Source organism: Tyto alba, unplaced genomic scaffold, assembly GCF_018691265.1.
Source record: "Tyto alba isolate M040663 unplaced genomic scaffold, T.alba_DEE_v4.0 Super-Scaffold_29, whole genome shotgun sequence".
Lineage (NCBI taxonomy): Eukaryota > Metazoa > Chordata > Aves > Strigiformes > Tytonidae > Tyto > Tyto alba.
The window spans coordinates 12,243,893-12,257,690 of NW_024881303.1; the positions used below are offsets into that span (position 1 = coordinate 12,243,893).

General features: G+C 37.6%; 1 protein-coding gene across 13 annotated transcripts in view; it reads right to left on the reverse strand.

Moving 5' to 3' along the window:
* The window catches only part of MARK3 (microtubule affinity regulating kinase 3), a 63,016-nt gene that overhangs the window by 30,920 nt on the left and 18,298 nt on the right, over positions 1-13,798 (reverse strand). For all 13 annotated transcript variants that reach the window (XM_042799283.1, XM_042799278.1, XM_042799287.1 and 10 more), the window contains 4 exons: positions 12,621-12,674; positions 5,083-5,131; positions 4,330-4,395; positions 1,724-1,794 (listed from right to left, as the gene is read on the reverse strand). In XM_042799283.1, coding sequence (XP_042655217.1) covers positions 1,724-1,794; positions 4,330-4,395; positions 5,083-5,131; positions 12,621-12,674 — 240 coding nt within the window. The remainder of the gene's footprint in view (positions 1-1,723; positions 1,795-4,329; positions 4,396-5,082; positions 5,132-12,620; positions 12,675-13,798) is intronic.

Sequence of the window (13,798 nt, forward strand, 5' to 3'; positions counted from 1 at the left end):
TTTTCAACATTCACATCAGAGAGAACAGCAAAGCATCTCAAGTTACTCTGAAGCTCTTCAAGTGACATTACAAAGAGCAAGGCAACTGCCCAGGATTTAGAAGAGAGGGCTGAAGTGAGAACAACTGCTCTCCAACCCATCACATCTACTCCAGCACAGCACAGAAACACATACCAGAAACCCTCAATCACAAGGAAAAGTTCTCTACCTGCCAGAATATGAAAGGGAGGGAAGCAGCTCCAGAAGACATGTAAGATTTTGTTAAAGAGGAAGAAAAATTTTCCTTGCTATCAAGCTGTATAACTCCAAGTAATCACACATCACTTCTGTGGATATTAAGTCTGCATCTGCTTCTTTTGGGCTGTTTAGTTTGTACGGTTTTTTGATCAATTTCTTGTTTGTTTTTTTTTTTTTTCCCCCAGAAAAAAATTAAAGAAGGTAAATACAAGATTTAAAGAGATGAGAGAAAACAAAGGAACAAGGATTTCACAGAAACGCTATTGCTGCCTTCTGATGTTGGGTTAAATACATTACTATTTTTCTTGACTTCCATTCTACTTTTGAGCTTATTGCTTACATTGCCTTCACACAATTCTTACTATATGAAACAGATGGAGCAAAGCAGTTGTGGCATAGTTCTTTAGTTCCCAAATTGTTCCTTTTGGTCACACTATTCACACTAGAGAAGTGTGTAAGATTTCCTTACAAGGCATTTTGTGAAATTAATTAATTTCCTGCAAGTCTCATACATAATATCAAATTTCTCCTACTTTTGTACGGCTATGCTTAAGAAGAGAAGCTATTGAAGCTTCTCCTTCCAACAGTGAAACTGTCACGTCATTGCCTCAATTCACCACTTTAAAACCTCTACATATCATCCAATAAGACACTCTTTTCCCTATTCATTATTTTAAAACATCATTAAGCAGTAACATAATTTTGATATCTATTAACTTTCACAACATAATCTAGTTGTCCAAGTGACCAAAGGGATGGAAATAAGGTAGGCATTTACAAATTTTTGCACAAGAGCAGAAAACAAAGTATATTAGAATAGTCGGATCTGCAAGTTAAACTCTAGATACTACAAGAGCAGAGATTTGGATTTAAATTAGTTATGAAAAAATATAAGGTTATATTCAATACTGCTTTACTGTTGAATGGAAATGTTTTTTTACGGATCAATGAAATTCCAGCATTTCTGCAGGGCTAGTTTATCCATCATAAAGAAAGCTAAACTAACAAGCCAAGAAATTACTTTTCCCTGACTTTTTAAAACTATTAAACCGTGTACTTTCATGTAAGTGGGTAGATGTGTATGGATCCCTGTTACGTGCACTGCCTGTGTTTTGAAACTGGCCTGTAGCCTCTCGCATTCGAGTAACTTCCAAAATGTTACAGACCAGCTGAACTAAGGATATATGAAATCAACCCAGAGGAAATGCATTTTGGAACAGGACACACTTTCAAATCAAGCAGCTCCTGTGTTCTGGCACTCCTGGATACCCTGGCACACTGCACTAAGGAAACTAGCACCACTGAAGGGACTCCTAACCCCTTCTGAGTACTACTGTAACACAAGCTTCTTCCTCACTCAGGGATACAAGTCCACAACATGCTGAACACTGCTAGAAGTCAAATGCAAAGGACAGCGTTTTACTCATTTCAGCATTAAAAATGGAGGGGGGATGGGGAAGCTGATGTATAGGAACGTTATACATACCTGTCTAAATTTAGCTCTAGCCTCCTTTTCCTTCATTCTTCCATGTGCAACCAGATAGTCAAACACTTCCCCTACAATTCAGTAATGAGATACATTAACACCAATTTCAGACTTTAGAGATTCTCCTTTAGCAGTTGCCCACAGCAGCTTCACCAGAATGAATGTACTTCAAGTTTATGATTACACGTTAGCTCAAGAGAACAGGGCACAACTGCAATGCAATTTACAACACTGTCATCTCTTATACAAGAAAATAATAAGACTTAATGAATGAATGGATATAGACAAAAAATCCCAAACATTTCCCTCCAATTATTTATGACAGAAACTGAGCAGCATACTTCTGTCTTGTAAATAAAGATGACGTACTCTTTTCACAGACTTTCTCAGAACGGTTTCTTTTGCCCCACAAAAAAAAGCTTCATATACGAGAACATCTGACGATATTTGTAGATATTTTCATACCAGCACTAGAATTTTTTTTTTGTGCACTGGTATAAAATTGTTCTAACTAAAATCAGAAACCTTAGCTATAACCTAGGCTTGTAAGAGGTACCCACAAGGAAGGTCACAATAATGAGCACAGCAGGACCCACTGACATAATCTATCACACAACCATCACATCTGTAAGATACACTGAGAAGTATTACTCCTGAACAAACCCAACGTTGTATGGCTGTGGACAACTAAAGGAGATTACTAAAGCAGTACTAAAGATCTGTTGTGTTTTGCTTTTTTTTCCCCCTTTAATTGATCAAGTCATTTTATAGCATGTCAATATAGACTACAGTGTTTGAGCTTTAGGTGCAGCCAACTGGTCCACTGACATGTTTGTGAGAACATGGGAGATTTTCTTTACTAAAAACCAAGTCATGTACATAAGAACTCCTACAAACACAGACTAGCACACAGTTTTAAAAATTCTTCACAAATATGCAAAATTAATAAAAACTTTAGAAGTGGATCAAATATCTAAATATTTTCTACTGAGCAAGAAAACATTGTTTTGTAGATAGTCCCCTCACAAGGGAAGAGCTGAGTAACTTCACTTCTATTTCTGAAAAGAAGCAACTCCAAACTGGAACAAAACCCCCAGAGTCATACAGCAGGAAAAGCAACAACTGAGCAATCTGAGGGAATGTCTGGATTTTCTACAAAATAGCCTTACTTCTGTTTGTAGTGTGTTATGCAATACTCAGGTAACTCTCTCAGCTGTACTTCACAGCTGTTTCTTCAAAAAGCTTGAAGGAACAAACCTGAATACTTCTTCGTAATTCAGGGAAAATGACACCAGAGAAAGAATTATCGCCAATTTATGCAAAGTGTTGCAGCTGGGAATAGTTTCTTCCATCCTGCAGCCACAGAGTTCATATGCATCATGTGTGACCAGTATCTTGATAAAGAGGAAATATGGGAAATTGATGCCTGCCACTGAGATTACAAGCCATTTCTGTCTTGCACTACATGGATCATGCAAAGGGTACTGCTCATGGCTTTTTAGACCAGTACAATATGCATCAATCCATTACCCTAAGAAAGATCCTCACTGCTTTACAGAAATGCTGGCCCTTCTACCTCCTAGTCGCTAATCACTAGATGGCAATAGGACTGCACTTTTAAGTCTAGTATCATCAAACAGCAAAGAAATGCCTCCAAACACATGTACTAGCCAGTATTTTAAGAGTATTTTATCAACTTTGGTTTTGCTTAGACAAATGTTGGCTGAGCATTTAGGGAGCTGCTAGAAGAAAACATAGGCAGATTGAGGATAATGACCTGATTTATAGTAATTAGTTAAACTTCAGGTAGTCTAACGTCAAGAGTCAGAATTCAATGCTGATTTTCTCTAAAAAGAAGTCTCTTTATCTCCCTCCCAAAACTAAAGAAAAGCCTCAACTAGTTGAGATTCCCAGCTGCTGATGCTAAAGAGTCACACCGACAAACTGAGAGCTAGTAGGTTTTAGCCAGCAAGTAGTAGCTTAAGCCCAAATACCTTAATTCTAGCTCTGGTGAAAATATCTGACATTGCACGATGTGTGCTTTTTCCTCCCCCTCTGCAGTTGGGAATAAATGTTTAAGTTCCTCCTAAAATGGCCTAAGGCTAAGCCTAACAGTTCTTGACAGCGGAAGGTCTGTGATTAAGATATGTCAAATGTCTTCAACATCTAAAAGCCAGAAGTTGCAGTACTCCTGCTTTTGACAGCAACAGGTAAAGAAACACAGAAACGTTTCATCTGAACATGTTTTTACCAAGTATCTTATATAAAATAGGACACCAGAGGTAGGAATCAGAATACAATAGAGAAAGTTGGCATTTGTTACAGACAGAAACAATCAATGGCCAACTAAAGATTCCCATTAAATTTGAGTTGTGAAAACCAAGCAAATGTTACTAAGTTGCAGTAAGTTCAGATGATAGTTTTACAAGTTATAATTAATTATGTTGCCCAAAGAAGTCCCAGAGAATATTAAAGATTTTTCTTAGTATTTTACAGTACCATGATATTATTATTTGCTGAAAAAGAAGGCAAAACTTTAAAGAAAACAAGTGCTTTCTCCCACTTGGCAATTTGTTTATATGTATCATCACAGCAGAGGTACTTACCCCCACTTGCATATTCCATTATTAAATAGAGAGTTTTTTCAGTTTCAATGACTTCAAACAGCTTCACTAGAAAAGAAAGCCATTTATTAATCAGTTAACTAGTTGCAGAAGTATTATGTTAACCCCACAGAGAATTCTGACAGAGAAAGAAACACCTATTTGCTTGCTGCTTGACAATATCAGACTATTAAAGAAGCTTTTTCCGTCTGATGTTCCTAAATGGAAAACATTGTAACACATTTGCTCAAGAAGCTATACTCTGCTTCTGTTATGTTGGAAAAGCAACTAAGTTAAGAGAACTTCCACAGATCTGAGCATCAGCAATAGCTGTTTTTATGCACTGAACTGGGCATAGATGGTGAAAAATAAGTTATCAGTTTGTTTGCTGACAGTCCCTTAACAATACAACATTTAAATGTACAATCCTGAACAATTTCTTGATAACTTCTTTGTTTTGGTATATACTTAGAGAGCCTGAATTCAGTCAAAATCAATATACTCGAGTAAAATTATCAGTTAGCTATGCAAGTAACAGTTTTATGCAAAGGGATCAAAACTTTTTGGGGGTTGTTTTTTGCCTTTTTTTTTTTTGCTTTAGACACACAGCTCTGAAAAAGTATTTATTACTGCTACGTTACATTAAATTGACACCTTAGTGCAGAATCATCTTTTAAACTCATACCACAACAACATCTACAGTGAAAAAGCTAATATTTCTCTAGAGTTGGAAATTATGTGAAAGAAACAAGGTACCTATATTTGGATGATTTAAGATCTTCATTATTCTTACTTCTCTAAAGAGCTGAAATAAACATAAAACATTAAAAATGTTAATGAAGTAGGTTACACCCATTATTCCTAAAGCCTGATAATTCTGATATACTTAAAAACAAAGGTCAAACATTACTATTAGCATTTCAATGAAGTTCATGAAATAAGCACTTACTGTAAGGAAGAGTTATGTATTTGCTTCTTTTAACATTCCTCCCCAAACAAATCAACCCTTAAGAACCCGAGAATACCCACAAAGCACTTCAGACAGCTCAGGAGAGAAGTGATCTTAGCTCTGTGGTTCACAGACTTTTGGGGCCAGACAACCATTACGAGCCTATGCAGCTTCCTGAGGGCCAGTACATCTCACACCGTCTTTCATCTCCTTCACAGAAAATACTGCTTCCAAAGTTTCATAAATCTCCACCAGAGTACCTTTTGAAGACCACGGCAGTATGTTACTGGTATGAATTCACCACTCTGGTACTTTGTTAAAGCCATGGAATTACTGTTCCTACAACAGGAACTCACAGGTAAAAAAAATCAGCTGCTTATATTTCAGAAAAAGTATGTTACCCAACTATACCAGCAAGAAGCAAGTTTTAAGGAGAGATGGGAAGGCAAGGCTACCCCTCAGCCCTTTAGAAGCATTCCTGCATGGTGACTGAGGCACAGTAGCAGCCAGCCCGGAGTCTGTTGCTGCAGCTCCAGCGACTCACTGCCAGACATACAGCCTCCAAGCCTGCTCAGCCAGTACAGCACACTGAACATACTTGCCAAAATTAACAGGGCAGAACACAAATGGTGTTTTCCTGACCCCAGCAACCAGAAGAAACACCTCTACTTCAGGGGTACAGCCTCAAAGGTATCAGTCTGCTCCCACCCTCTTCACCACCCACCTTCCCATGCAACAGGATCATACTGCTTCCCTTTATGCAAGCCCTGGGGTTAACCCAGAGCGACACACAGGTTCCTGGAATGAATTTAACAGAAAAAAAAAATTCACAAAACACACAACTCCCCCAAATAAAAATATCTCATCTCTAAGCTTTCTGTTGCAGCTCCCTTGCCCCCCACAGCACATCTATTTTGACAGGATGGATGGTACCACTGCCCATTTCAAGCTGCAGCACGACGTTCCATCAATGGTGCTGCACGCAGAGACCACATACTGATTGTAAGGATCAAGCAGTTATTTCCAGAGAGTTCAACTCAGCCTGTCACACAGAGTAAACTCTGTCTTCTTGCAACTGGATGATAATACCGGAATGACATTTAACAAATCACAAATGAAAGCAAGGTCTACTACTGATCAGCTGTTAATTATTTTCACCTCTGAAAACTCTTCTGCAAAAGACATTACAAGATGCACATAAATCTGTAAGTGTAATACTAAAAATGCCATGGGTGGTGTTTACTGCAATATGAAACATTGCTTTTAATGAAGTCGGTTAATACCAGATGAACTAAAAGTAGTTCTAATTCTTCTCATAGAAAAGACCCAAGATAAAAAATTACTACCAAAAAAAAAAAAACCCTCAAAGGTCAAATACTATTGTATTCAGAAAACCTAAAGAATTACCTTTTTAGGCAGTACAATATATGACAGTTAAGTGCATAGCTGTTCTCCCTCTGCAGCCCCCCCTACACCAGTCCAAGACTCCAGAAGACTGACGTACTTACACCTCAATTATTTTCTAACAGCAAGCTTCAATAAGTGGGAGTAATCAAGAGGTTTTATTATAAACCTAACATCAGCTTCTACAGGAATACCAGAAATGTAACAGAGCATATTGAACCTAATGTAAAGAGACTAAAGCAAAATAAATGTCCACAGCCCCACAGGAATGCAGATATGGGCGAAAAGAAAGAGTTTTCTAAATAAAACATAACAGCATTGTTATTAACAGTAAGGAAACAAAAAGTGCTGCTGCAAGATTTGCCTCAGGTCAGACTTCAGATAAAGTGAAGACATTTAATATGTCTACACATATTACTAATGACTCAAAAATCTGTAGGTGTACTTATTCAATAAAAGCAAAAAAAAAAAAAAAAAGTCAAACATAGGAAACAAACAGAAAACCACCAAAGAGTCAACAAAACAAAATCCTTGTGCCTTTGTGTCCTTTAATAAAAAAAATGCGGGGGGGGGGGGGGAATATAAATAAATAAATAGGAGAAAAAAAAAACCCACAACAACAAAAAAAAACCCCACAGTTTGGAGACTCGTTGTTCTAACCATTCTCTGCTTCCAGATGTTTCTGTAAAGGCTAAGATTTGGGGAGCAATCCTCATTGCACTGCCCAACAGACCTCCTCCCCCATGGTACAGCCGCAGTTGTGAACAGCACACTACCCGAACACAGAGTAAAATCAAAGAGTTTTCCAAATGCTTTTGATTATCTTATTATCATTATCCAGGTCTATGCCTGACACTTCGCTAGACAACAAGTTGCTTAAATGCAATCACGACTGACTGATCAAGTAAATTTTTGGCCATGCAAAAGTTTCAAAAACTATGCATACGTGTTTTCTTTCTCCCCCAGAGAGGTAAGCAAACTGCTTTATTTTAGCTACATTATTTCTAGAGCTTTTCCATATATAATTAGACAAGATAGACTACTTCACCATCTCTCTCTGATCACTAGAAATTTAAGAACAGTTGAATCTATATCTATTTTTTTTTCTTACTTTTCATTCAGTTTAGCTGAACTGGTGTATAATATATTCTGAATACTCCATTAATACTTTTAATCACAGATTATGTATCTGAAAGCCTCTGGTCAGCTTTTAAAGTTTTGAAGGCAGTTTGCTTAATTTACTCTCAACTGGCTGTTGATATCTTCTACCTCCAATACTCAGATAAAGCCTACTGGGTCAGACTCTCACCAAAGGCAACTCCACTGCTGCACAGATGAAGACCTTGGCTGTTATTCAGCCATTAGCCTATTTATCATCACCTCACACACCTAAAAAAAAAAAAAGATATGTTCATAGGATTAAATATGGGAATATAGGTGGTCATAATTGGTGCCACCAAACAATAACAGTCAACCAAAGGCAATATAGAATAAGACATTAAAAATGAGGCTAAAATTCACAATATCATAATGTAAATTAATATATTCATTACTTTTTTTTTTTAATAAAGTATGCCGGCTTGGCTGAAGGTAGCTACTTCCTCCATTGTACACTACACTTTGATGGTTCGATGTGATAAAGCCAGGCTCATACTACATTTTGGGCTGCTCTAAATATAACATCAGTTCACAAGATGATTACTCTGCATTACTAACCCGAACAAAGCATGTCAAAAAGTAGCTTCTACATATGAGCCATTTGTTGAAGTGGGTGACTAGAAACAAGATTTTTAAAAACCAACTATTTCTGTCTCACAGGAAATAAAAAATAGAAATACTTGAGAGTAGGATACAACCACCACCAAATTCTTCATTATAATTTTAGTTACAGAGATGCACTTCAGACTGTGCTCCCCTAGTCAGTTTAAATGTTATGTGTGGCATTTTGTCCCAGATAGCAACTTCCACAGGGATATCTGCAAATGCTTGACATTGTATTTGTCTATCAGAAAAAGAATATAATACATAATACAATGTAAAACATCATACAACTTTCACACAGTATACTGAAAAAAAGTTTCCCCAATTTCTTTCCCCCAAAATATTACATCTATCAATTTCTAGAATAATGAAGTAGTAATTATCATCACACAGTAAAATCTACTGCAGACAGGCAGGTATGATAAAAGCCCACACGTCTGAGGTTCTCTGCCACAGATAGGCAGAAGGTGTAACATTTGAAGACGTAGCGTGAAGGTTCTCAATACAGGAGATAATCCTCTTAGTTTTAGGAACTTACTCGTCATAATAAGACCAGAAAGGCAGACAATCAACTGAAACTAGTGCTTATCACTTTAATTTATAATACTGAGATTAAAAACTACTCCCAACTTGTTGAACAGCTCATTTTCCATCAACAGGAGCTCTACAAACGTTTCTAGGCAATGACAAACATCCTGAGTCTACCAAACAAATGGGTTTCAGCTTTGTTGTGGTTTGGTCCTTCAAATATAAGCCGTGTTAGATATAGGGAAAGAATTACATTTAATTAATGCTGCTAGCCAACAAATTGAGTAAAAATAACCCAACAAACTAGCAATGGAAGCACAGACACATACTGAGTAATAATCTTGAATCAATTTGACTTCAACTTTATTATGCTGATACATCCAAACCAGCCCATCTTTTGAGCCAACATTCTCTGAACACAGCAGAAGACAGATTAGAAGTGTTCCTGCATTAGCTAGTTCAAGAGTTTCAGTAACAAATTCTTTCAAAAATACTGAATAGAAGTTTGCTAAAAAGCAAGTCAGTACACTTGTCAGATGCAGAGAACCAACATATCCTGGCCTCCTCCCCCCACAAAGTAAGGGCTTTTCACCAGATGTTGTCCCAAGCCAGCTCAAGCTTTGACCTGTGTATTAGGCTCCTCCTGGTAACTGCTCTCTGAAATATGTCCTACATATAATTAGGAGCCTCAAACAGGAAGCCTTTATACAATACAAGTTTGACTCAAATTGTGGCTTGAAAACAGAAAAAAAAATACTTGTTATAAACAAAAAAGCCTAAGCATTTGAAATTCTCATCCTTTTCTTGCAGTTTTTAAAATACTGATTGACCCATGGTCAGAAAGAACATGGGCCATATTAAAATACACTTTTAAGAATTCTAAAAAACTTTAAACAAAAAAAATGGCCTAAACAAGTGGCAAAATGTAATGAACAAAAATATTTTGCTGAGGAGCCAAGTTCTAAAAGAGGAAAATGAGAAGTGATTTAGTGCTATTACATGGACTTAGTAAAAAAAAAAAAACAAACCTGCATACAATAGCATTGCTAACTCAGAAGAAAACAAAAACAATTTTTTTTTTCATCTAGGAGGAAGTGAACTACTGTAGCATCAACACTCGTTTCCAGTGAGACCAATATTCACTGGAACTGGGCACACAAGTACATTTGTGGAGAACAGTGATCATGACTAACGCCACCAGCATGGGAAAAAAGCTCAAAGAATTCTCTTTTCTTCCAAAGCAGGGAAGTACCAGTTACAGTTTCCTCTTCATTAAGCAAGAGAAGCAGAATAGTAATCAGGTCCTAAAACAACAGTTAAGAGTAGCTGCATGTGGCTACCATGGACTTCCTCAGCGGCAGACAAGAAACTCGACTCTTCTGAAGAGCGGCGCGGCAGAACACTGAGCTGTCAGGACTGCAGCCGCCTGGAGCTTACCGTGAGGACATACCAAGAATTACTGCTCCAGAAAGCAAAGCAAGTTCTTAACAAGGTTAACTTCCTTCTGGCAGCTGAAGTATCAGCGTGGAAGACTTAATACAAAGAAATCGGCACCAGCAGCCTTAATCACCACTTGTTTCCCCAGCTAAGGCTGATTGGGGTATGCAGCCACACCGCAGCTGAGATGCTATACACCACACCCTCCTCTCGGCACAGCCCTCCCCTCCCCACCATACCTTAAATACTTTATCACTCTCTCTGTAAGTGCAAGATCAGAAATACTTCCATCTTCGCTTCCCCTGCATCTACAGGTTGCGTGCACAGTTGGCTTCAAATGCACTGAGGCTACGGCACTGCTGACAGTGCCAGGGGAAAAGGGGCAAGGGTTTACAAAAAAGCCTTAATTAAGCAAAATTCGTAAGTAATGCATTGTGCATTCAGTCTTGCTACTGTGGACAAGCAGACATTTCATTTTAAGAAATTTTAAGACAATTACTTTCAATTTTTGAATTGAGAACACTGACGTATCTTGCAAAGTTTCTTCTGTGCTCCTGTAACAAATGAGCTTAGAGAGGAGAGCACATTAGCAATCTCACTCCACAAATCTGATCTGCTATTTCTACCCTGCTATTTTGTATTACTCTTCCAGACTCCCATTTAAGAAACCCAGTGGTAGACAAGACCAATTTACAAATCAGACTTTATAATCTGATTTTATAAATTTAACATAAAAATTAAATTACGACAGACAGGACTGGACACTGAGCAGGAACCCAGGAACCAAAGGGCCAACAAGCACACCTCCAGCTTGTGACTTTACCAACTGAACACCCGTGACTTGTAAAAGGTTTGCTTTGTACCTTAATAGGAGCTCAAGCTAGCATTCTGGCCCAATCTCAACGTAACACCATTTGAAGAATTAAGATTTTACATTTTTGTCTGAAAACATGGCTTTTCTACTTTTCTCTGACCATCCTTCCCTTGCCCTAACCCCTCCCCTTCATATCACACAGCTTTTGTTTCTCTTCCAAGTGCTTCAAGCGTTTAACAATTTTTTCAGGTATTCCAAGTTCCACAGTTCTGCCACACAAATCAACTTTATCTAATTCATCATATTACCTAATTTGCATTTAATTTCCTCCCTGCCTACCCCAAAATTACCAATAACCCCAGGGATTAAGATGAAAAAAATTCTGAGAAAACTGGAACCACATTATCTACTTTTACCCAGCCTACAGAGTCAGTAGGAAGTTGCTACCTGCTCAGACAGAGCCTTTCTTCCATAGGTTATTCTTTGCCTCTCAACCAAACCGTACTAAGTAAGAACTTGTGTGTTTTTCCAATTTACTTTTGCACCACTAATTTTGATAAAAACATTGTCATATGATCTTTTCAGTATTTGCATAAAATACAAATGTGTGTATTCTCCAGTTTACTCTGGTTATGCTATTTCATTTTGTTTGCAAGTAAATTCTGGTTATTCTCTTGTTCAAACAGAAATATTGAAAGGAGCTTTTTTATCAAAGTACTTAGAAGTAAATAAAAAGCCTTTGACTGCAGCACTTAAAAGGACAGAGTTAGAAAAGTCCTAGGTAAAAATGACATTTAAATGTACTTCCTGCAGGCACTCCACAGCAGATTGGCTTGCTTGATGAAAGAGTAGGATTTATCACTACTTACTAAAATAGATAAGGCGATACAACTGTAACAGCACATTAAACATTTGAAGCTAGAGGGAAGAAAATAGAATAGCCATGCCCCAATTCGTTCCATAAAGCTGCATCACCTTTCCTGCTGCAAACTACATACTGCATGGCCTTCAGTCCAGAGTCAGTATTTTCATGGCCAGTTTAAGAGGACAGAACATTAGATTTGTATTTGTAAGTTTGACAGAGTGACCAGCATGGAGGAGACATGGGGGCATAACACCAAACCACAAACATCCTTTCTGCAGTTAGCTATGCTTAGGAGACAAAGGAAGTGGCTAATACCGCTCTTTTCTCAGTTTACAGTTCTGTACGAGTTCATCTTGAACAACTACAGGGTTGTCAAAAATAATTGTTGCAAAGCTAGTTATTAAATACAGTAGTCAGATGTGTGCAAGGTATGCAATGCTTCAGCTTCTCCAGCCCAGGCATTCAGGGTTAATGGAAAGAGGTGATGAAATGAGGAAAGTTACAATACAGTTGAAAGATTAAATGTGAATACCTACCTTTTGTAGACTAGTTGGGTTCAGCTGTGTTTTGTCAATTATTTTTATGGCAACCTAAAGGAAGAGTTCATAATCAGTATTTTCCGTATGTACAATGCAGCATTATTACAAGGTGGTCAAATCCAGTAACAGAAATCTCAAACGTGGAAATTATACAAAAACCACTCAAGTTTCTTCGGCAAATTATGTACTTGTATTTAAACTAAAAACATTTGGAATTAATGGCTAAAGTGTAATTTACTTCTACTGCAACAAACTAAACAGGAGAGTGGGAAAAAACCCTAGTATTTTAAGCATATTAAGATGAGAAGCTAACTTAGTCTTTGCTTGATGTAAAGACCATCATACTTACGACAGTGGAAGCTCCAACACCAGACAGTGCCCCAATATACCAGTGTGCTTACAGACAGTATTTACAGAATTTACACAAATTTTATATAAATTTACAAAATGTACACAATTACACAGCAGATTACACAGTACTGATTGGGCATTGGCATTTTGTGAAGATGCTTCTAAAAGCAGAGATTTCAGAGCAAATTTAAAGTAATTCCACATAGATTTTGTAAGAACTAAGTTCACCTTTGGAAAGTCACTTATTTGTATTAATTTGCTCCCTGATGGATATGAAAAGGTATCACTTGTGCAGCAGCAAAAACCTATTTATTGCCTGTAGTACAATTTGGGCAAGTTCAATCCTGGACTGGTTCTCATCTTTTCAGTAAATACTGCACAGAAATATTAAAGAACAAAAAAATTTCAGAATATAATCAAGAGAGAAATTCAGTACCATGGTAACTAGTCAGAATCTGAAGATTTGAGGTGATGAATAGGCAAGAGACTAGTTTCAGTGCAATGCCTTTTGGATACAGGATGAGTTAGAACAAGAAATGGGAATCTTTCTAGAATTACATGCCAATTGGTATTTTTCCTTCCTAAATAAGATACTAATCATACCAGAAAAAACTCTACAGAAGCCAAGGAGATGGTGCCTCTCGAAGATGCAAGATGCTGCAACTCAGTTTATTATCCCTCACTGGTGCAAAGCAAGTGCCTTCAATTCCCCTTGAATTTTTGGCTCACACAGTAGATGCTGCTCCTTCCCATGCCACAGCTCCCCTTTCCCTGCATCGCTTTGTGCTATCTTTGTCATCTCTAACTTCGGGTTGGCAACACAT